Source organism: Engystomops pustulosus, chromosome 1 (genome assembly GCF_040894005.1).
Source record: "Engystomops pustulosus chromosome 1, aEngPut4.maternal, whole genome shotgun sequence".
Taxonomy (NCBI): Eukaryota; Metazoa; Chordata; class Amphibia; order Anura; family Leptodactylidae; genus Engystomops; species Engystomops pustulosus.
The window spans coordinates 288,184,657-288,210,409 of NC_092411.1; the positions used below are offsets into that span (position 1 = coordinate 288,184,657).

The window sequence follows — 25,753 nt, forward strand, 5'->3', positions numbered from 1 at the left end:
GCTGGTTGATCGTAGAGGATTATGTTGCTCTCCCTGAAATTTGGTAGAGGCTGCCAACAAGGTCTTGATCCAGTTACATTCAGGAACTTCCCCAATTCATGTACACCCAGTAAGTATATCATGAGGATGGTACTTAATCAACTCCTGAATCTATCAGTCTTTAAAGGGAGTTTCCAAACTTTTAATAATAGGAGGCAATAAATGGAGGAGATTATAGTAAGTTTCTATCTAACCCTATGTGCTTTATTCACATCAGTTCAGGTACACTCTATGAAGTTTAATATGGTCCTACTCCTGGGGGAAAAAGGAGAGAAACAAGCTAATACAGAGGCTGATAGATGCCCTATCTCACACCCCAGGTGCTTTATTCACACCAGTTCTTCTCTGTTTTGCTGTATATAATCCTGCTGATAATAAGATGGAAGAGACCGAGCATGCTGAAGCAACACCTGTAGGATCTCTATCTTACACTAAATGTTATATCAGATCCTGCTGGTGCTACTGAGAGATGAAACACACAGACAAAGGCTGCTGGAGATAATAGTAAGTTTCTATCTAACCATTTATGCTTTATTGAAAAATGAGCTACAATATTTACTATGTTTGTCCTTCTCAGCATCAGAAAGATCAAAGGATAGGAGATAACAGTAATTATCTATCACACCCCAAGTGGTTTATTCACGTCGGCCCTGCTCCATAATGCTGTAAATACACAAGCCCAGACAAAGACTGATAGAAATTATATTGGGTCTCTATATGGTCACCATAAGAGCTCAGGTAAGCCCTAGATCCCAATGTTGTTCCAGTAGAAGATTAATGGAGCAGTATCTGTTAGCGATGGTAGACAGTGCTCCGATAAGGTCCGATACTGAACTTACAAACATTGCAGGTAATGAGTGATACTGGTCAAATATCCGATAGATTTTTTTTCAGGTTACCCAAGATTACCTCTATAAGTTCTGGAATAATATCACTTTTTCATTTGGAACAAGTGGCGGATGGGAGCCCGAGGCGTAGCGTCTGAGACAACATGTGACTCCTCGCCTGCAGAGACCTGGAGTCTAGGTGTTTTCCATTAGTGATCTCACAACCACAAGCCCCCGAGCAGCCAAGATCAATGACATGTCCTCACTGGGTATTGAGCTTCTGCTCTTAATTATTTAGATCTCTTTACCACCATTCAGTGACATCAGCGAGGAAACCACCATCCATACTACAGTTATTTCTAGCTCTAGGGAACCTGTGGGGAACTGAATTGAGTTCAATTATTCCCAATCTCCATCCAATGAGATCATCAAAATGGCCTAAAGTTGTTATAGTGACCATAAATATATGTGATCTTATAAATGCGCTAACCTGGAATAATCCCATAATTTGTTGCTTCCTAAATCTACAGTAGTAACCACAGCACGTCCTTTCCTATAGCCAGTCTAAGATTATGGAAATGGATTCAGGAGAAGAAGGCTACAAGCAACAGCCTGTAGAAATAACTGAAGAAGAACTTGGAGCCAAAGCGGATGTTACGTGGGAGGATGACCTCACCAAAGCGAATGCAATGCGAGAGGACTACCATGCCAAAGTCTACGCCACACGGAGGGACTACCTCGCCAAAGCCTACGTCCCCCATGTGGGGACTACCTCACAAAAGACTATGCCATGGAAGGGCACCACACGGAGGAACTACATCATCAAAGCCAACACCATTTCTGGGGACCACCTCTAACACAGCCAATGTCCCATAGGGGGACTATGTTTTTGAAGCCTCTACCTCGAAGATGGAAGCCAATGCCATGTGAGGGTCAAAGCAGACACCACGCAGATGGACTAACTCGTCAAAGCCAACATAAAGGGGGAGTTGGATTGACAACTTTTTTTTATGTGGACAACACGGCAGGGACTACTTTAGAAAGTTCGCCACTTCTTAGAAGACTACTACTTGGCTGCAAGTATTTGAGCTATTAAGACTATTTCTACAACGTTCTTGGTGATATCTTCTAGCTTACTCCAAGTTGTATCACTTCTGATCGATACTGGATTCCTGGCTGTGTTGGAATCTCATTCAGGTTAGATGTGTAAGAATGAAACTCTCCTTTCAGCTCTCGGTACTGTATTATATCTGTTAGCATCACGTAAAATGCCAAGAAGAAAAAGAAAGTTGAAACACGTCCAAATGTGATGGGGGTGGGGGGGGAATGTGCCGCTGCTGGTTCCCGTGTCTTATATTTGTGGATAGTAAACAGATAAGGTCATAGGTCAGAGGAATGAAAAAAAAACTTTCCAAGATGCTAAGCAGAGGTGAACAGGAGGCGCTTCGCTTCATGCCGCAGATCTCGATGACAAGGTCTCAGCCAGAACTGAAGTGCTAAGAGGCTCTGGGACTAACACTCTCTCTCTGTCTTTGCCAGGCTTCACCCGTGCATTTGGGCATATCGTTCCCCGGCATCACTGGCATGACCGCCGCATGCAGGCTGCCTCTTTCAGTGTTTGATGTTCAGCTAATTGTCAGACGGTCTTGCCTGCCTGCCAAACGTAAATGGTGCCCTAAGGCGCTGACTCCTGCTATGAATTGTTCACTGAAAGCGATCAAACCGTCTCAAGTGCAGCGATAAGTGAAAGGCATTTAGCGTGAGGAGTCTACCTGGCAGCGGTTACTGGAGGCGGCCGCTGCCCTGCAATCTTTATATAAGCTATAAGAGGAGTGGTGGAAACTACTCAACTGCATATTAAAAGAGGTGGACACAAAAAAGGGGGCATCCTACCCTAGCTGTACCATCTTTAGTGTCTCTACAGAGTATGGAGGAAGGGAGCACTTTATGGACAGGGCAGAGTTTGCTGGCTCTAGATCAGCTCTAGCAGATGGAGGACCCACAACTGACAGCAGCTTCCACCAGGCATAAAGGTTTTGGATGTGCTCTCCTTGTTTTCACAATACTGTCCATTTAGTATGTCCTCTACATGCCGGTGTTGGAATAGGTGATTCCTGTCCTGTCAGAAGTCACACTCCGTGACTGACCAAGCCGCCTGCCACTTGATCCCACTACAGTGGCAGCTACGTCCACTTACAAGTAAACCCTGGGGCCAGGCCAAGTATGACTTTATACATTGGTGGTGACACGTTGCAGGATGAATTCGAGACAAGCAAGCGATGAAGGGTGACAGGAAATCAGGGAACTGCTCGCTCTGTGTACACCGACATGAGCTCATTCCCTACAAATCATTTAATACGCAAGAAAAATGAGCTGCCGACTAATGACAGACCAGAGAGGAGCAAGTATCGAGCCCAAGGATGTTCTGACAATAGCAAAGTGGATAAAGCTGATGCTTGACACAGAACGAGTGTCACAATGTTGATTTCTGATGAGTAAAGAGAACACTTGATGCGACGGATCACAATCCGTGCTGCTGCTTCTTCCTCTACAACATTGTATGTGTAAAACTTTACCAAACTGAGAACACAAAGTCATCCCCAACCATAGACCTGGAAAGCTAAGCTGGCTTCATCAGGTATTTAAGCATAGCAGCGAGAATGTCACCGCATTCATGTCAGCAATCCTTTGTTAGAACTCTTGGACTGGCAGGGGACCACCAGGTTACCAATCCTTGGACTGGCAGGGGACCACCAGGTTACCAATCCTTGGACTGGTAGGGGACCACCAAGTTACTAATCCATGGACTGGTAGGGGACCACCAAGTTACCAATCCTTCGACTGGGAGGGGATCACCAGGTTACCAATCCTTGGACTGGCAGGAGACCACCAGGTTAGCAATCCTTGGACTGGGAGGGGACCACCAGGTTAGCAATCCTTGGACTGGCAGGGGACCACCAGGTTAGCAATCCTTGGACTGGCAGGAGACCACCAGGTTAGCAATCCTTGGACTGGGAGGGGACCACCAGGTTACCAATCCTTGGACTGGGAGGGGACCACCAGGTTACCAATCCTTGGACTGGGAGGGGACCACCAGGTTACCAATCCTTGGACTGGGAGGGGACCACCAGGTTACCAATCCTTGGACTGGCAGAAGACCACCAGGTTAGCAATCCTTGGACTGGGAGGGAACCACGAGGTTAGCAATCCTTGGACTGGGAGGGGATCACCAGGTTACCAATCCTTGGACTGGCAGAAGACCACCAGGTTAGCAATCCTTGAACTGGGAGGGGACCACCAGGTTAGCAATCCTTGGACTGGCAGGGGACCACCAGGTTACCAATCCTTGGACTGGCAGGAGACCACCAGGTTAGCAATCCTTGGACTGGGAGGGGATCACCAGGTTACCAATCCTTGGACTGGCAGAAGACCACCAGGTTACCAATCCTTGGACTGGCAGAAGACCACCAGGTTAGCAATCCTTGGACTGGCAGGAGACCACCAGGTTAGCAATCCTTGGACTGGGAGGGGATCACCAGGTTACCAATCCTTGGACTGGCAGAAGACCACCAGGTTACCAATCCTTGGACTGGCAGAAGACCACCAGGTTACCAATCCTTGGACTGGGAGGGGACCACCAGGTTACCAATCCTTGGACTGGCAGGAGACCACCAGGTTACCAAACCTTGGACTGGCAGGAGACCACCAGGTTACCAATCCTTGGACTGGCAGGGGACCACCAGGTTACCAATCCTTGGACAGGTAGGGGACCACCAGGTTACAAAACCTGGGACTGGCAGGGGACCACCAGGTTAGCAATCCTTGGACTGGCAGGAGACCACCAGGTTACCAATCCTTGGACTGGCAGGGGACCACCAGGTTACCAATCCTTCGACTGGCACCTCAAACTCGTTGGATCCTTTCATAGGTTTTGTTCCATGACTTTTGGCACAGTTGGGGAATAGAACATCAGGGTAATGTAGAGCATTCAAGATGAACAGGGCAACTCAAGAGAAGTCATTTATGGGAGAAAGTTATGGAAGTTGAAGGTATTTGCATTTGAATATCCCGGGATATAAGTACATCACGTCAAGGAAGGGCAATCCAGATAATCAGGGCACCTCAAAATAAGTCATATTTATAAGGTGGTTACGTGTGTTATGTGTTGTGTTTTCCTCGGGTAATATTGAACCACGAAAAGCATCAGTGTCACTGGTGAAGGTCAAAATGTTTTATCTTTTACCATTAATTGCAAATTCTTGAGTCATCTTGGTACAAGCTCCGATAGAATGTCCATATTGACTTGGGAATGCGCCTCCTGTGACACCTACGTGGGATGTGCGTCACGGCAGGTGTCAGCCATAACAGACTGGCAGGCACGACATCCATCTCTGGAGCTTGGCTATTTGTGTCGTGCCGCTGTTTAGTCTTACGCTGACTGACAAGCCATTCCTCGTAAGAAGCTTTACATGCCAAGATCATGACATTTTTATGGACTTGTAAAACAAGTGTAATTAACCCCGGATTCAACTCTGCGTGTTCATAATGTGCACAAAGATGAATTTACAGGGACTCGGCGAGATAACAGAGGGTGGTGATCTCCATCATCGGTGACTTTTTACTGAATATCCAGGAATGGCGCTCCGGTTATATCGGACAATGAATGCACCTATAATAGTACACATCCATGTCTCCACCATGTGCCAGTACAGGCTGTCCCCGGGTTACGTACAAGATAGGTTCTGCAGGTTTGTTTTTAAGTTGAATTTGTAGTCGGAACTGTAAATTGTATAATTGTAACCCCAGCCCAAAGATTTTTTGGATATAAAAAATTTTGGGTTGTCATAAGAACCAGGATTAACAATAAATATTAATTGCAAACATGTTTAATAACCGTTACAGCTGATAATTGTAGCCCAAGTCTAACGTACAGTAAATGACCAACATCCAGAGGGCCGTTTGTAAGTCAGGTGTTCTTAAGTAGGGGACCACCTGTACTCGCACTACAATGTACCAATCACTACATTGATGCCTCCCCCATTGTGAATTGGTTTCTCATTTTATTATTACTATTTATTTTTATTAATATTGGGCTTATACTTCATATAGCTGATGTTTTGTTGTAATTGCATCCATTCTGAACAATCTACTAATCATCGGTAGCACAAGTCTCACTCCCGCTGTTCACAGACAGCTAAAGTTTTAATGTTGAGTAAGTGAAAAGAGAAAAAGTTGCAGAACTTTACACTGTGGCACCAGCCGCCTGTCACCGGTAGCAACAGAACAATGGTGTTATTATAGAACAAAAAACTTTAGCTTTGTGGCCTGGAATCCATGGCTGTGCACCTGTAGAAATCGCCGTCACCTGCTGCCTGGCTCTGGTCTGCGAGGAGCAGCAGTGGAGTTAATGAGGGGTCAGACCTTGCCGCTTGGCCTTGTTCCAGGCTTCCTGAGAAGGTCATGGCGAGTTCTCGGCTGCTTGTCACTCTTGTACACACACTGATAGGGTTTACAGCCTGACCACAGCACTGCTGCGTCTTATCAGGGGGAGAGACAGCCGAGGGTCAGGTGCGGGTCACCATTCTGGAGTCCTTATCAGCGAGGAGCTGGAGAAAGTTGTCCCACCTGGGTTGTCCCTGGCCGTTAACTCTGAGGAGGTCAGCCAGACTGCTAGGAGGCCGCTCAGAGTTCACCTTATCGCTTTCCTCTTATCTGGAGTATTAAGTTTAACAACTTTATCCGAGCTGCAAGTCACCGTTTCCTGCTCGGCTCGCTGTGCCTGGACCCGGCTGAGAAATCAGCGAGGGACGCTTTCTCAATAAGTGCGCCTTTTGTTCTTACAAATCACCCAGCGTTTTTACAAAGATGGTGACACAAAGCAGAATGTGTGACAGACATGTGCCACCGCAGAGCGTAAAAGGTCATGGAAAGGAACAGAGAACCGGGATCAAAAGTTATTGTTATGGGCGTTTGTTGAACCACTGCGGGAACTCACTGGGTTGGACATTATATAGGTGGTGATCCCTGGTATTCACCATAAAACCACTACACAGGGGTAAGGACAGGCCTGCATGGAGAGAGCTCACTCACTACTTCTTGAGGTAGTCTTTGCATAGATAAAAGTTGGCCTAGGGTCAAGACGCAGGTGCAAGGTACAAGGGCAAGCAGGAGTCCTTATCAAGAACCAGCAGGGTGAAGAGTTTTTCATCAGGCCATAGGATCAAAGATGTGCGATCAGTAGGCCAAGGACACGTAACAAATGCTTAGTCCTCTACATGGGGAACAGTCCGTATGCAAAACACAGAAACCTTTGCAAGAGGGAACCCACATTTCAGGGCACCGTGCAGGGAGTGCAATCTAAATTATTAAGTAAGAGCTGCACAGGATTTTGCTTTGGGATTGGGGCAAAATAGTTGTTGTAAATGGAACAACTTCCATAGATGTCAGGAGCAGGGGAGAAGATGTGGTGATGGGACAAAGCCGACTGTGGCCACGGGGAGATGATACACGATGAAAGGCACGTCCCCGGCATTACAGCCATATTACCAATGCTAACATATAGAGGGAGGAGAGGATGTGACGTCTATGACACCGGATGGAGGGCGAGGCATCTTTCAAGTAAATAGAAGTGCTTCCTTTCCACGACTATACAAAAATGTTCAAAATAGGCCAACTTCTTCCCAAACTAGAAAGATTTATGGGAATTTCTGTTCTACACAAACACCACAATTTCAGGTTGTCTTCCGATGTTGACCATACACCTGTGGAATGAGCCCCTTCCCCCACATATACATGGCAGTGGCATCTCCCTGGAGAAAAAAAGGGGTCCGGCATATTGAAATTCCCCTCAACACTATGGGACACTATGAGACCCAATACACAGGTGATTCTTAGCTAGTTCAACATTCAGCAGGACAAATATCGTAGGCTTTACTATATGGAACAAGGCTCCTACACGTCTGTGCGTTGTCCTCTGCCTCCTGCGGTGCAACTACATGACGTGGCTGCCATAGGGAGACATTACTGATTTATAGGAACGTCATACCATGTTCAGTGACTATCCTTTGGCGAAATGAAAACATATGACCTATGAGATGGGAGGTCATATGTGAAAGGTCTAGGTTGGAGGGGTAGTTTTATACCACTATGGGGAGTAATGAAGACAATCAGTCCATGGGGAGTATAAAGTTCCCTACCAGTGACCATAGAGGACATATGTTTGCAGCATTATCCCAGCATATCCCCCACCTCTTGTGACGGTAATTCCAGGGCTTGATGTTTTCTTCATAATTCGGGGTCATGTAAAGGTCTGTGGCGGGTGATACACATTTGGCTGGGATACAGCACCTGTATAGTGAGGAAATGGGGCATTGTGCAGGTCCTGTAGAGCGCACGGAACATCCCAGCGTGACGTTTATTGCAGGAGAATGGTCTACAAATAGACCATCGTCCTCCTGAGACACAGTCCACACACCGGCCTGGAAAACACCAGGAGTAAACCTGGAGGAAGTCATTGTATAACCCCCCCCAGTATGGGATCTGCTTCCTGTAAGATGACCAGACTAGATGCCAGGGGGCAGGGAGCCAGACCCCCATTCACATAATATGGACCTATAGGGGGCAGTTAACACATTACACCATGGTAAATGTTTCCTTCATACACTGGGTTACTGCACCTGAGCACCATAACTACAGGTCTGGGAGTGGAAGTGGTTCTCTCAGGACAGCACAAGTCCAGACAGCGTGGGGCGAGCCCCATCATCCCTACCAAACACAACAAAACAGGATATTCCTGCCCCACCTCATCCTTCATTGAATAAAGAGGCGCTACCAGAAGAGATGGGCCCTGGAACGCCTGCCATTGATTTGGTGAAATTGGATGCACAACTGTGGATTTTGGCGCAGCTTTCCAGGCACAAGATGCATTTTGTTATTGAATACATTTCAAGGGACAAACAAGTCCCTTTCCTTCAAGTCCCATCCCACCCATCGCCACCAGAACCCCCCACCCAGCAAGCGATACAACATTACAATCAAACTTCTCCTCCATGAACTCCTCCTGCAGTAGTCAATAGTAATCAGGCTGGGACCTCCCCGGATTTACGTATATATAACGATGGAAATAGGTTTGAGATAAATTGGAAGGTGGGGTGTAAGTATAGCCGACATTGTATCTTTATACCCCTGTACTGTGGGAGGGGTAAGATTTAGCCACTTGGAAGCAATTCATTTTCCTTCCCGATATAAGGTCTCTTATCTTCAGGTACCCCAAAACACAGATCAATGGGCACCTGCCAGATGGCACACACCTCCGTGGGGGCGGGGGAGGGATCTACTTTGGGGTCTTTGCTGTGAGAAAACTGTATACAGGATATTAAAAAATCTACAGGAGATCAAAAATTGGCAGTAACTTATTTTCCAGGTTTTTTGGACACTTTTTCCCCACTCTTTGCCCTTGACCCGAGAAGAAGCATCCTCTAGGGAGCGGGACCATGTAGGGAGCAATAATCAGCTCATTAATGGTGTTGTTTTTACACCTCACAACATGAAGGAGGCAATAAATACTTATCATAACATCCAGCATCAGCAGGTCAGAGTTTAAAAGTTTACAGAGCAAAGTCCCCTCCCTCGCTGCGGTGTCGTGGCCGCGGCCTTGCCTTTAACCCTCGGTCCTATCTGTTCCTGCAGACACATAAAATCCAGTTCACGCAGGGTGCAAGGAGGCCAGGCAGAGTTCAGGGTGATATGTACAGTGCACTAATTGGACTCCTTCCTACTGGGGAAACTTAATAATGGCTCCGGCCGCCCCGAGTCTTCTCGCCATTTCCTGATGGATGCAAAATAGTTTCAACCCCAGGAAAACACATGGAGGAGATCTGGGATATCATCAGCCCAGGAGAAACTAATAACCTGACCGACTGGGCTGCTGCTGCTCACCGTGGCCTACAAGGTAGAAATAGCAATGCCACAAGGGGCTACAAGAATGACTATGCACCTGCAGCCAGGAAAGGGTTACAGCCAGCAGCAGAGACACAATGTTATAGCTATGGGCACCTGCAGCCAGGAAAGGGTTACAGCCAGCAGCAGAGAGACACAATGTTATAGCTATGGGCACCTGCAGCCAGGAAAGGGTTACAGCCAGCAGCAGAGAGACACAATGTTATAGCTATGGGCACCTGCAGCCAGGAAAGGGTTACAGCCAGCAGCAGAGAGACACAATGTTATAGCTATGGGCACCTGCAGCCAGGAAAGGGTTACAGCCAGCAGCAGAGACACAATGTTATAGCTATGGGCACCTGCAGCCAGGAAAGGGTTACAGCCAGCAGCAGAGACACAATGTTATAGCTATGGGCACCTGCAGCCAGGAAAGGGTTACAGCCAGCAGCAGAGAGACACAATGTTATAGCTATGGGCACCTGCAGCCAGGAAAGGGTTACAGCCAGCAGCAGAGACACAATGTTATAGCTATGGGCACCTGCAGCCAGGAAAGGGTTACAGCCAGCAGCAGAGAGACACAATGTTATAGCTATGGGCACCTGCAGCCAGGAAAGGGTTACAGCCAGCAGCAGAGAGACACAATGTTATAGCTATGGGCACCTGCAGCCAGGAAAGGGTTACAGCCAGCAGCAGAGACACAATGTTATAGCTATGGGCACCTGCAGCCAGGAAAGGGTTACAGCCAGCAGCAGAGAGACACAATGTTATAGCTATGGGCACCTGCAGCCAGGAAAGGGTTACAGCCAGCAGCAGAGACACAATGTTATAGCTATGGGCACCTGCAGCCAGGAAAGGGTTACAGCCAGCAGCAGAGAGACACAATGTTATAGCTATAGGCACCTGCAGCCAGGAAAGGGTTACAGCCAGCAGCAGAGAGACACAATGTTATAGCTATGGGCACCTGCAGCCAGGAAAGGGTTACAGCCAGCAGCAGAGACACAATGTTATAGCTATGGGCACCTGCAGCCAGGAAAGGGTTACAGCCAGCAGCAGAGACACAATGTTATAGCTATGGGCACCTGCAGCCAGGAAAGGGTTACAGCCAGCAGCAGAGAGACACAATGTTATAGCTATAGGCACCTGCAGCCAGGAAAGGGTTACAGAGAGACACAATGTTATAGCTATAGGCACCTGCAGCCAGGAAAGGGTTACAGAGAGACACAATGTTATAGCTATGGGCACCTGCAGACAGCTCAGCCACGGCACAGCCAGCAGCAGAGACACAATGTTATAGCTATGGGCACCTGCGGACAGCTCAGCCAGGGCTCAGCCATAAGAGGGGAACTTGTAACATTGTACTTGGTTCTCCACAGAGCAATCACAGAGCACCAATGGATCCCCTATGTCCTGCTTATTATAAGGGGTCCCTCTGCAGGGGTGTTACACGTACAGCTCTGCTATGTGACCCTCCAGGTCTTATCGCCCTGTGCACACCCACTTCCTTCAAGTAAACACATACGGGGCGACTTATCTGCAGCTGTCAGGAGCTGACATGTCCCAGTCACAGCTCGTACATAATAGTAACGGGTGACACATCTGATAAATGGGGTTCTCCCCGGATGCAATGCCAGAGTCCCCCCCCAGCCGGAGCTAATGCAATGTACGAGGTCCCCCCCGGATACAGCTAATGCAATGTACGAGGTCCCCCCCGGATACAGCTAATGCAATGTACGAGGTCCCCCCCGGATACAGCTAATGCAATGTACGAGGTCCCCCCCAGCCAGAGCTAATGCAATGTACGGGGTCCCCCCCCGGATACAGCTAATGCAATGTATGAGGTCCCCCCCCCAGCCAGAGCTAATGCAATGTACGAGGTCCCCCCCCAGCCAGAGCTAATGCAATGTACGAGGTCCCCCCCGGATACAGCTAATGCAATGTACGAGGTCCCCCCCGGATACAGCTAATGCAATGTACGAGGTCCCCCCCGGATACAGCTAATGCAATGTACGAGGTCCCCCCCGGATACAGCTAATGCAATGTATGAGGTCCCCCCCAGCCAGAGCTAATGCAATGTACGGGGTCCCCCCAGCCAGAGCTAATGCAATGTACGAGGTCCCCCCCCAGCCAGAGCTAATGCAATGTACGAGGTCCCCCCCAGCCAGAGCTAATGCAATGTACGGGGTCCCCCCCCGGATACAGCTAATGCAATGTATGAGGTCCCCCCCCCAGCCAGAGCTAATGCAATGTACGAGGTCCCCCCCCAGCCAGAGCTAATGCAATGTACGAGGTCCCCCCCGGATACAGCTAATGCAATGTATGAGGTCCCCCCCCCAGCCAGAGCTAATGCAATGTACGAGGTCCCCCCCCAGCCAGAGCTAATGCAATGTACGAGGTCCCCCCCCAGCCAGAGCTAATGCAATGTACGAGGTCCCCCCCCAGCCAGAGCTAATGCAATGTACGAGGTCCCCCCCCAGCCAGAGCTAATGCAATGTACGAGGTCCCCCCCCAGCCAGAGCTAATGCAATGTACGGGGTCCCCCCAGCCAGAGCTAATGCAATGTACGAGGTCCCCCCCCAGCCAGAGCTATTGCAATGTACGAGGTCCCCCCCCCAGCCAGAGCTAATGCAATGTACGAGGTCCCCCCCCAGCCAGAGCTAATGCAATGTACGAGGTCCCCCCCCAGCCAGAGCTAATGCAATGTACGAGGTCCCCCCCCAGCCAGAGCTATTGCAATGTACGAGGTCCCCCCCCCAGCCAGAGCTAATGCAATGTACGAGGTCCCCCCCAGCCAGAGCTAATGCAATGTACGAGGTCCCCCCCCCAGCCAGAGCTAATGCAATGTACGAGGTCCCCCCCCAGCCAGAGCTATTGCAATGTACGAGGTCCCCCCCCCCAGCCAGAGCTAATGCAATGTACGAGGTCCCCCCCCAGCCAGAGCTATTGCAATGTACGAGGTCCCCCCCCCCCCAGCCAGAGCTAATGCAATGTACGAGGTCCCCCCCCAGCCAGAGCTAATGCAATGTACGAGGTCCCCCCCCAGCCAGAGCTAATGTAATGTACGAGGTCCCCCCCCCAGCCAGAGCTAATGCAATGTACGAGGTCCCCCCAGCCAGAGCTATTGCAATGTACGAGGTCCCCCCGGCCGCAGCTAATGCAATGTACGGGGTCCCCCCCCAGCCAGAGCTATTGCAATGTACGAGGTCCCCCCGGATAAAGCTAATGCAATGTACGAGGTCCCCCCCCAGCCAGAGCTAATGCAATGTACGAGTTCCCCCCCCAGCCAGAGCTATTGCAATGTACGAGGTCCCCCCGGATAAAGCTAATGCAATGTACGAGGTCCCCCCCCAGCCAGAGCTAATGCAATGTACGGGGTCCCCCCAGCTAGAGCTAATGCAATGTACGGGGTCCCCCCAGCCAGAGCTAATGCAATGTACGGGGTCCCCCCAGCCGGAGCTAATGTAATGTACGGGGTCCCCCCAGCCAGAGCTAATGCAATGTACGGGGTCCCCCCCCAGCCAGAGCTAATTGAATGTACGGGGTCCCCCCAGCCAGAGCTAATGCAATGTACGGGGTCCCCCCAGCCAGAGCTAATGCAATGTACGGGGTCCCCCCAGCCAGAGCTATTGCAATGTACGAGGTCCCCCCGGCCGCAGCTAATGCAATGTACGGGGTCCCCCCAGCCGGAGCTAATGTAATGTACGGGGTCCCCCCAGCCAGAGCTAATGCAATGTACGGGGTCCCCCCAGCCAGAGCTAATGCAATGTACGGGGTCCCCCCAGCCAGAGCTAATGCAATGTACGGGGTCCCCCCAGCCAGAGCTAATGCAATGTACGGGGTCCCCCCAGCCGGAGCTAATGTAATGTACGAGGTCCCCCCCCCGGCCGCAGCTAATGTAATGTACGAGGTCCCCCCCCTGGCCGCAGCTAATGCAATGTACGGGGTCCCCCCAGCCAGAGCTAATGCAATGTACGGGGTCCCCCCAGCCGGAGCTAATGTAATGTACGAGGTCCCCCCCCCGGCCGGAGCTAATGCAATGTACGGGGTCCCCCCCAGCCAGAGCTAATGCAATGTACGAGGTCCCCCCGGCCGCAGCTAATGCAATGTACGGGGTCCCCCCGGCCGCAGCTAATGCAATGTACGAGGTCCCCCCGGCCGGAGCTAATGCAATGTACGAGGTCCCCCCGGCCGCAGCTAATGCAATGTACGAGGTCCCCCCGGCCGGAGCTAATGCAATGTACGGGGTCCCCCCAACCAGAGCTAATGCAATGTACGAGGTCCCCCCGGCCGCAGCTAATGCAATGTACGAGGTCCCCCCAGCCGGAGCTAATGTAATGTACGAGGTCCCCCCCCCGGCCGCAGCTAATGTAATGTACGGGGTCCCCCCAACCAGAGCTAATGCAATGTACGAGGTCCCCCCGGCCGCAGCTAATGCAATGTACGAGGTCCCCCCAGCCGGAGCTAATGCAATGTACGAGTTCCCCCCTCAGCCAGAGCTAATGCCATGTACGGGGTCCCCCCAGCCAGAGCTAATGCAATGTACGAGGTCCCCCCCCAGCCAGAGCTAATGCAATGTACGAGGTCCCCCCCCCAGCCGGAGCTAATGCAATGTACGGGGTCCCCCCCCCAGCCGGAGCTAATGCAATGTACGAGGTCCCCCCAGCCAGAGCTAATGCAATGTACGAGGTCCCCCCCCAGCCAGAGCTAATGCAATGTACGAGGTCCCCCCCCAGCCAGAGCTAATGCAATGTACAAGGTCCCCCCGGCCGCAGCTAATGCAATGTACGAGTTCCCCCCTCAGCCAGAGCTAATGCCATGTACGGGGTCCCCCCGGCCGCAGCTAATGCAATGTACGGGGTCCCCCCGGATGCAGCTAATGCAATGTACGAGGTCCCCCCCGGATGCAGCTAATGCAATGTACGGGGTCCCCCCGGATGCAGCTAATGCAATGTACGAGGTCCCCCCCGGATGCAGCTAATGCAATGTACGGGGTCCCCCCCCAGCCAGAGCTAATGCAATGTACGGGGTCCCCCCCCAGCCAGAGCTAATGCAATGTACGGGGTCCCCCGAGCACAGTTAATGTGATGTGTGGGGTAACTGCGTGCACAGCAAAAGTGATGTACATGGCGAACCCGGGCACAGTTAATTTGATGTACGGGGTAACCATATACACGGTAATAATACAGTAACTCTCTTACTCAGTAGAAACTAGCAGGCCTCCTGGTAGTCAGGGTCTCCCGGGGAGTGATGACATCCCCCCATGACAGGTGAGTGGTAATACAATGCCAGGACTTGTGCCCCGCCGCGGTCTTGTGAATTTTTCATCAGTAAGCCATTAGAGGTACGGCACTTGTGATCGAGCCATCCCGATCCTCGGGGACAAGGTCAGGAGGTCAGACCGACCTTCAGAAACGGGTTACTCCAAGATCATGTACCACCGCAGCTTCACCACCATCTACTTCTTATACTTTGTACAGAATTTCATATCATTTCAGGGTTCACAGCTTCACATAGTATTTCAAGGAAATCTACCACCAGGATGAAGGATTATAAACCAAGCACACTTACATGCTGGTGTGTGCCCTCGGCAGCATGCAATCTTCTTTTAGCTTTTACAAAAAAAAAAAAGGTTTTAAAAATCATACAAATGAGCCTAAGGGGCTCTGGGTTCCACGTGTAATAATTGAACATGGAGCCCCTCAGGTTCATTTGCATATTTTAAAAGGCCTTTTTTTTGTAAACATAATGTTATAAGAAGCTAAAAGAAGAGAGGATAATGTCAGAGGGGACACAGTGCATCATGTAAGTGTGCTCGGTTTACAATCGTTCACCCTGGTGGTAGATTTCCTTTAAAGTCAAAATCCATCATGATAAACCTTGGGCACTTACCCATAGATCCAGGCACCGGGACTGTGGTAATATTTTAATATTTGTTATTCTTGGCCTCTTTCATTCGAAAATCAACTTTGAAAATTATGCTGATGAGCCTAAAGGACTCTATGGGGTATTTCCAGAGCCCCTCAGTGCTGCAGTGTAACAGGCTAACTACATGTACAGCCTGTGCCTGTGTTATGTTAGCAGGAATTGCAGGGGAAGGGGAGACGCGCTCTGTTCATTGTAACAAGTGGACAGATATCACTGGGGGCCTCTGGACACACCCCCAGAGCCCCTCAGGCTCATTACTATACTTTTAAAAGTTTATTTTAGAAGGAAAGAGACCATAATAATATTACCACAGTCACGGTGCCCGGGTCTAAGAGTAAGTGAGGGAGTTCATGAGAAGAAATTTCACAAGGTGTCTCCGGTTCCGCCAGTCTTTTGCTGCGCCAGATTTATCTCTGTGATAATGAATTCTGGTGGAGTATGAGACTGTTCCTGCTTTAGACCTAGTTTTAGTCTAAACTGTGCACCAGAGTTTTTGGTGCACAAACTTTTTACATTTGACCACGCCCATTTTTCCTCAATCGACCACACCCTTTTACATCCGGTCACTACCACTTTTCAGTTGCCAAGGCAGAAAAGTGCCATAAAAGGTCTATAATGCCTGTGGCACAAGACATTTAGGCTTTTCAGGAAAAGACGGCTTCATCTAGTGGGAAATTACAGAGCACTGCCCACTGGGTCACATAGTGGAAAGGGCAGAGATCCCAGCATCACAGAGTATTTAAGGAGAGACTGATAATGTCTCGGGGGTCTCAGCCTGAGAACTGCAAATCAGAAGGAGCAGAGTTGCCAGCAGCACAGGAGTGATCCGATACTAAAGATACAGAATCCACAGCAGTACAGAGTATTTTAGGAAGGTAGACTTCATACACTCAGAGTATTATTAGATTGCATGCCGCCATTTGTAGATGAGAAGCGACTATTTATTTCTTAGCTTACATTCCTGATATATTTCATAAAACTCAAGGACTTCCTGGCGGACAGAGCGCTCCTTTATTACCAGGACCCCCCCCCATAACATAAACGTGGCCGGCATTTCTGGTTACGGTCTATAATAAACTGGAACAAGCGGCAAGTGGCGGGGACGCATTGTTTAATCTTGCTCCTTCCTCTCGTCAGGTCACACTAGTGACATAAATCACAGGGAGAGGAGGTATAGAGCGCCGCTCCTGCTGCTGAACGCTGGGAGCCCCTGCATTAACGTCCAGGGTGCAGATCTGTCTGTCAGGTCCCCGAGGTGTCGCTGTGACGAGGCAGCTCGTTAACCCATTAAGAAATGAGAGCGATAGTATGCGCAGCCCAAGACGAGAGCCTTCCAGTTCTGGAGAAAGTTTATGTAACAGAGCACTTAGCCTGTGCGGCCTCCTCCCCGGCACACCGGACTCAGATTTCTTCATATCTACCGGTCCCTGACGAACCCCCAGGTGACAATCCCATCACACGGCCACGTCACTGCTACAATAAGCGGGTGAACGAGGATAAAGATAAACCTGGTGACCTTGTGTAATGTGCCCAAGTGCCACGTGAAGGCCTGAGACGGGCAAGGCGATGAGAGTCAAGTAAATGACACAACACTTCAGCCAACACATGCTCCGATGTACACAAATCGGCCCTATTGTTCACCAGCCAATCTCTGGGGGGGGCGACTCCGAGACTGACTTCTCTTTCAAATGTACGTGGCTAAAAATCTCAACAAGAGAAAGTTGGAAAAGGGGAGGTAGAAAATATGGGCACAAACACACAACCTCATAGCAGCCTCTTGAAGGAGTCATTGACTACCTACTGCCCCTTCAATGCATGGTGATGACGGGACAATGCCCTGTTTCTGGTGGGTAATGTGGCAAATTTCGTAATCTTCTAGTTCTACAGCAGAACATATATCTATAAATATATTGGTCCTCTACAAATTTCGAAAATAGTGAGCACTAAAATTACTTTCCTTCAATCTCCTTGTTTGCTCCAAATTCCTGTAAAGAGGGGATCCAATAGGTTGTTCCAATGACTGAACTAGTGGTTGGAATTTATGACCTCTACCAACACAATCTCCTGACAGCTATCTGTACAAGTCGTTTTAAGCGGACAGAGTCATTTGCCATAAGAAGCGACTAAATGTTTTTTTTGATCATGTCACTTTTAAAGATTTTTGAGCTTTGAAGGCACCATTGACATCAAGGCTGGCAGCTCTTCCCTCCAGGGCAATGTGTAGGCTGGCAGCTCTTCCCTCCAGGGCGATGTGTAGGCTGGCAGCTCTTCCCTCCAGGGCGATGTGTAGGCTGGCAGCTCTTCCCTCCAGGGCGATGTGTTCTCCAGAACACAATTCAGCTGATCTATCCCTGACATTGGGATTCCTGTGGCTAGGAGCCAAGTGTTTATGATAACTCCACTTGTTCAAAGGCAAGGAGGGTTAATACTTTTGGGTCAAAGGTTATACATTACAGTCACCACCCCGGACCAAAACTTCTCGACAGACTTGCATCGACCAGTTACCTTAACGTTCTAGAAGCAGCAGAAGCTCATCACTATACCTTTTGATTTTTACATACTGTAACGTCTCGTACATTTGTCGGAAATTAATTTGTAGAATTTAAGGATATCAGGACAGGAGGACAGTCCTGTGGAAAGTGGTAGCTTTCACATCACTGGACGTGTGGTACACAGATAAACAGCACCACCTTGAGGTCCAGCAATCACCTTTCAGGTAATTCAATGATATTACAGAGAATTTTAAGAAACAACACCAAATAAATTTTGCATGTAGCTGCCCCATCTTCTGGAGTTCAAGGACTTTGGGTCCACCAAGGGGTCAAAGTTTGATAAAGTCTTCTACACCTTACATATAAGAGGGACCTGATAAATCAACCGATTCAGGTCGGACCAGCTCATCATCCAATATGCATGGGGGAAAAGAAGATTATTTCCTATGAACATCTTTGTCCAGAGCCATTGTTGGGCCGGGAGGAAGAACTGTTAGTCAACAGTTGACCAATGGCCTTCCATTTAGTGGTGGTCATTTGGAAAAATCAGGAGGTAATAACCATTCACAACCAAAAAAAACCTGTTTAAATATAAATTCTGAAATCACATTCAAACTGCAGGAGAGGAGTTTATGTCCTATGCTCCGAGAACTTGGCATGGATAAACATATCCGTGGTTTTTACATCTAACACATATTTGGAGGGAATCAAACTAGGTTATATGGGGTCTCCTTCCCTATTGAGTCAGGGGATGGCTTGACAGGTTAATGTGGGAATACAGATGATCATTTTCAGTAGGTTTTTCTAAGCAGCGTCTCAACAGTTTCACCTATGATCAAGGAGACCGGAGCTAACTATTCAATACGATACGATAGAAGCAAGATGTGTCTTAAAAAGGTGCGACTCCGTTTAAGTTAAATTACATGGTGTTTGGACCCATGTTGGTGATATGATTAGGCTATTGTGGAGATGTCATTCCTGCACCCCATAAACCTATTTTTGGCCAAAGTGGTTCCCCCTCAATAACAGCTCTTTGTCCTAACTTCTAGTGACACTGAATCAAGACGATGGTGCACTGAGCTTTCTGACAATTGCCCTCCAACTCTATAGAAGACCCCGAGGTCCCCTGTTATCTACAAAGGTTTGGGGTGCCCTTGAAATCCAACCCGAGATCCACCAATCGATCAAGGTGATCATTGGAGCGATGAGTTCTCTACAGGTATTTTGTTTGAGGTGATAACTTGTGTAACGAATATTCTATATCGAACACCAGATAAGGCAGAAGATCCATTACTGACAACTAGAGAGTGAATTGCAATGGTGGCCAATTTTGCTTACCAATAATTGAAATAAAAAAATTAAAAACCACAAAAAAACAAAAACTACATGACCACGGAAACTAAAAGCAAGCAACCTAGCACCAATATTTGAGAAGCGCAAACACTTTCCACAGAGTCCCAAAATGGCTCACGCTCTTGGAAAACTGAAGTGGGCGACGATTTGGCACGGGCAGCCACATTGGGTTTGAACATCTTCTATTGACGCCTAAAAAGGTCCATCGCTTCCCAGCAGTAATAACGTCTCCAGAAATGACAAATTGTCTTGTTGTCTTTGTGCCGCCACAGGAAACCCTGGGCATAAATATCACTGGAGGGCCGGCTAAATCTGAGGAACTTAGGGAAAAACAATGTTGCCAGGTGACCGCTAGAGCCGATAAAAAGCGCCATTCTTTTTTACCCAAAAATGGAGGATTTGAGGCGCTCGGCTGAAAAGAGTATATATAAAATAAAGAAGGTACAGAACAAAAAAAACCTAGGTTACATATGGCGAAAGAGAGGTTCCCAACGGCGTGTTAATGAAGCGCGGCCCGGCCATGTCACAGGATGACGGATGGCGCCGCCATCACTCTTCTCAGACTCATCCATTACCAGATGAAAGCTCCTCCAGACAGGATCATCGATAGAGAGAGGATAATGTCATTGCACGTTATACCCCTGGAGCATCGGGACGAGCCATGAATACAAGAGGTACTGCATCATCGTGGCAGCACAGACAAAGTGCCAGCTCGGCTTCTTGTTGTTGTTTACTGTGAGACACATAGAAAGATGGGCTTAATAGGACAGGAACATCCGTCAATGACTCCCAACTTCATTCACACTTTCCATCCGAGCCCATCCATCTTCTCGGCAAAAGCGATGACAGTGCACAATTCAACACCTTCTCCTCCTCCTCCTCTGCCCCTGGCATATCAATACAAAAAAAGAGGAACTTCACAGGGGCGAGCTGTGGATTCTGCCACATCGGTGCCCGCCTTTCATCTTCACAACTCACTGAGGTATGTGGGTTTGATCTAGAAGTTAATATTTTCCGGGCTGGAGTCCTGAATAGAAGGGCAGGCATCTGGCCAGATGTAGGGCGGCCCTGCTCTTAATGTGTGCAGGGATTACAAGATGTACTTTCATTGGGATAAAGTTTACAGCATTTAAAATTTTTACATGAAAAAATACATTTTTCTGACCATGCCCAGCATCCGGCAGCACCTCCACAGGTGAGATGAAGTATTACATATCACACGGTTTGTGTCAGTAGCCTCCACTAGGAATATTATTGCTAGAAGTTATGTCATCATCTACACAATGACCTGTGTCCGGGCTCCAGCAGTGCTACAGTAGTATGGATGTACCGGGGATGCTACGGTATTATGGAGGTGCCTCTATATGCCCCCGGGAGACTACAGTAGTATGGAGGTGCCTCTATATGCCCCCGGGAGACTACAGTAGTATGGAGGTGCCTCTATATGACCCGGAGAGGCTACAGTAGTATGGAGGTGCCTCTATATGACCGGGGATGCTACGGTATTATGGAGGTGCCTCTATATGACCCGAAGAGGCTACAGTAGTATGGAGGTGCCTCTATATGCCCTGGGGAGGCTACAGTAGTATGCAGGTGCCTCTATATGCCCTGGGGAGGCTACAGTAGTATGGAGGTGCCTCTATATGCCCTGGGGAGGCTACAGTAGTATGGAGGTGCCTCTATATGACCCGGAGAGGCTACAGTAGTATGGAGGTGCCTCTATATGACCCGGAGAGGCTACAGTAGTATGGAGGTGCCTCTATATGACCCCGAGAGGCTACAGTAGTATGGAGGTGCCTCTATATGACCCGGAGAGGCTACAGTAGTATGGAGGTGCCTCTATATGCCCCCAGGAGGCTACAGTAGTATGGAGGTGCCTCTATATGCCCCCAGGAGGCTACAGTAGTATGGAGGTGCCTCTATATGCCCCCAGGAGGCTACAGTAGTATGGAGGTGCCTCTATATGACCCGGAGAGGCTACAGTAGTATGGAGGTGCCTCTATATGACCCGGAGAGGCTACAGTACTATGGAGGTGCCTCTATATGACCCGGAGAGGCTACAGTAGTATGGAGGTGCCTCTATATGACCCGGAGAGGCTACAGTAGAATGGAGGTGCCTCTATATGACCTGGAGAGGCTACAGTAGTATGGAGGTGCCTCTATATGACCCGGAGAGACTACAGTAGTATGGAGGTGCCTCTATATGACCCGGAGAGGCTACAGTAGAATGGAGGTGCCTCTATATGACCCGGAGAGGCTACAGTAGAATGGAGGTGCCTCTATATGACCCGGAGAGGCTACAGTAGAATGGAGGTGCCTCTATATACCCCGGAGAGGCTACAGTAGTATGGAGGTGCCTCTATATGACCCGGAGAGGCTACAGTAGTATGGAGGTGCCTCTATATGACCCGGAGAGGCTACAGTAGAATGGAGGTGCCTCTATATGACCCGGAGAGGCTACAGTAGAATGGAGGTGCCTCTATATGACCCGGAGAGGCTACAGTAGAATGGAGGTGCCTCTATATACCCCGGAGAGGCTACAGTAGTATGGAGGTGCCTCTATATGACCCGGAGAGGCTACAGTAGTATGGAGGTGCCTCTATGTGCCCTGGGGAGGCTACAGTAGTATGGAGGTGCCTCTATATGACCCGGAGAGGCTACAGTAGAATGGAGGTGCCTCTATATGACCCGGAGAGGCTACAGTAGTATGGAGGTGCCTCTATATGACCCGGAGAGGCTACAGTAGTATGGAGGTGCCTCTATATGCCCCGGGGAGACTACAGTAGTATGGAGGTGGCTCTATATGCCCCGGGGAGACTACAGTAGTATGGAGGTGCCTCTATATGCCCCGGGGAGGCTACAGTAGTATGGAGGTGTCTCTATATGCCCCCAGGAGACTACAGTAGTATGGAGGTGCCTCTATATGCCCCCAGGAGGCTACAGTAGTATGGAGGTGCCTCTATATGCCCCCAGGAGGCTACAGTAGTATGGAGGTGCCTCTATATGACCTGTATATATGCCCTATGATGGTTAAAGCCATATAGAAGGGTTGATTTTTGCTCCTCCTCCTTATACTGCCCCAATATCGAAGGTTTCAAACATTCACAGCATCAACAAGTATCCAGAGGGGCCAGTTATTACAAGAAAGCGAGTCAGCCTCTACTGTTACTGCAGATTATCCTTACTAGTAGAATATAATCTAAAATATATCTCCAGCTTCTAGAATAGTTTGTAGACCTATTCTGATGCCGGATACATAACACTAGAATTATATGATGTATAAAGTGCAGGAGGTAGAGACGGAAGACATGTCCGGACAGACAAGGAAGGTCCCAAGAGATGACGTCTACAGTAAAGGGGGTCACTTCACCCCATTTATGAGGCATAGACTATAGTGATGGACTGTCCGCCAGTCAATACTGGAGCAGTAGAGGATCAGTCTATGTAGCTGGACAGTCTGGGCTCTGCCTGTGCCACTCTCTCAGGGGTGTAAATCTGGCCGGGTTCGCCCTTGCTCTCTTGTCTAGCCTTACAAGCTTGCTAAGTTATCCAGTGCCCCGCTTAAAGTCATATACTTGTTGCACAAGGCAGAGGTCAGGCAGCAATATCCATTGCATCCATCAGCGGACCGGCCGAGGAACCGACCTGACAGCCTCAAAAAGGCGAAGAGGACACAGGTCCCTGGCGTTTAATCTTTACAGAGTCTCATTCCCCCCCCCCTCCTCTGTCTCTTCCTTGGAGCCCCCCCCCCCCTCCCCATTCCTTCTCTCGCTCCTTAAGACCTCATGGGCCCTCAGTCACACATCTTAAAAGAGAAATAAAACACAAAACAACAAAGGCTTACTTGTCTTAAGTCGATGAAGGCCAACTGCAGTGTGTCCCCTTGGAACCCAGGCACTGGTCCCGATCTGGCAAACCCTGTGGGAAAGAATAAACCATGAAAAGCGTCTTTAAATAAGCATGGACAGGAAGATTGGCAGACGGATGACAGCGAGGACAAGGGAGGCTGGGGGAGAGGAGGATCGGGCTTCTATGGAGCCATGTCTCTCGGCCTTCACGCTCTTTGTCTGCTCTTCAAAATTTGTGTCATCAAAACACCATTAATTCCAGCGTCTTGACAGCGAGGAAACTGTACTAACTCAACCTGAAATCTATTCCCATGGGCCACTCCGAGCCCCGCGCTATTTCTATGGTCAATGGACAAACAAGTCAACGAAATAAAAAAAAAAAGTTAGGGTGGGGGGCGCCATTGTCCGGGGCGGGGGAGACGCTCACAATAAAAATAAGAAAGCGGCTTCTTTCAGATGGGGAAGCTTTGTATATTGCAGCAGGAATTTTCCAATTTCATGGCTGTCACCTCCCCCCCCCCCCCTTCCCCAAGTTTTTATCAATAATAAATAACGGTCCGCCACAATGGGGCTCCCCCGATCCCTCCACATATTTCCATTATCTGTTATGGCCCCCATTAACAGCGCCACTGGGAATCTCTACTAAGATGATTACATGGTCTCCGCTGTAATATGAGTCGGGATGAATGAGGGACGTGGCGCTATGCGGCGTACAGTGCCGGGAGCTCCATGAGACCCGACGGCCGGAGAGATTCTCATCATAATCGCTGGATGGGAACCAGAGCCTCAGGCGGCGGTGGCCAGGGGTATGGGGCGCGCACTCTGCCCACATCGAGGGGATTACCAGATGTCAGCCATACAATGTGTCTGACGTGGCAGAACAGTGCATGGCGCCTGTCCCGTGATACGTCACTTCAATTGGTTCCTGAGAAAGCAAAGGGTGCCGGGCGCTGTCTAGAGCACTCCGGAGCACCATCACCCCAGTATCCAGAGCACTCCGGAGCACCATCACCACAGTATCCAGAGCACTCCGGAGCACCATCACCCCAGTATCCAGAGCACTCCGGAGCACCATCACCCCAGTATCCAGAGCACTCCGGAGCACCATCACCCCAGTATCCAGAGCACTCCGGAGCACCATCACCCCAGTATCCAGAGCACTCCGGAGCACCATCACCCCAGTATCCAGAGCACTCCGGAGCACCATCACCCCAGTATCCAGAGCACTCCGGAGCACCATCACCCCAGTATCCAGAGCACTCCGGAGCACCATCACCCCAGTATCCAGAGCACTCCGGAGCACCATCACCCCAGTATCCAGAGCACTCCGGAGCACCATCACCCCAGTATCCAGAGCACTCCGGAGCACCATCACCACAGTATCCAGAGCACTCCGGAGCACCATCACCACAGTATCCAGAGCACTCCGGAGCACCATCACCCCAGTATCCAGAGCACTCCGGAGCACCATCACCCCAGTAGCCAGAGCACCATCACCCCAGTAGCCAGAGCACTCCGGAGCACCATCACCCCACTATGCAGAGCACTCCGGAGCACCATCACCCCAGTATCCAGAGCACTCCGGAGCACCATCACCCCAGTATCTAGAGCACTCCAGAGCACCTGCCCCCCAGTATCCAGAGCACTCCGGAGCACCATCACCCCAGTACCCAGAGCACTCCGGAGCACCATCACCCCAGTATCCAGAGCACTCCGGAGCACCATCACCCCAGTATCCAGAGCACTCCGGAGCACCATCACCCCACTATGCAGAGCACTCCGGAGCACCATCACCCCAGTAGCCAGAGCACTCCGGAGCACCATCACCCCACTATGCAGAGCACTCCGGAGCACCATCACCCCAGTATCCAGAGCACTCCGGAGCACCATCACCCCAGTATCCAGAGCACACCGGAGCACCATCACCCCAGTATCTAGAGCACTCCAGAGCACCTGCCCCCCAGTATCCAGAGCACTCCAGAGCACCATCACCCCAGTACCCAGAGCACTCCGGAGCACCATCACCCCAGTATCCAGAGCACTCCGGAGCACCATCACCCCAGTATCCAGAGCACTCCGGAGCACCATCACCCCACTATGCAGAGCACTCCGGAGCACCATCACCCCAGTATCCAGAGCACTCCGGAGCACCATCACCCCAGTATCCAGAGCACTCCAGAGCACCTGCCCCCCAGTATCCAGGGCACTCCAGAGCACCATCATCAACCCCCCCCCTTAGTATCCAAGGCACTCCGGAGTAACATGCCCCCCGCCCCCAGTATTCAAGGAATTCCTTAGCACCATTGCCCCTTTCCCCGCATCCAAGGCATTCTGG

The 25,753-nt window shown here is 49.9% G+C and overlaps 1 protein-coding gene across 2 annotated transcripts in view; it reads right to left on the minus strand.

The window, feature by feature from the left end:
* The window catches only part of EXOC6B (exocyst complex component 6B), a 171,068-nt gene that overhangs the window by 22,173 nt on the left and 123,142 nt on the right, over positions 1–25,753 (minus strand). For both annotated transcript variants that reach the window (XM_072126393.1, XM_072126392.1), the window contains one exon: positions 23,415–23,488. In XM_072126393.1, the coding sequence (XP_071982494.1) occupies positions 23,415–23,488 (74 nt within the window). The remainder of the gene's footprint in view (positions 1–23,414; positions 23,489–25,753) is intronic.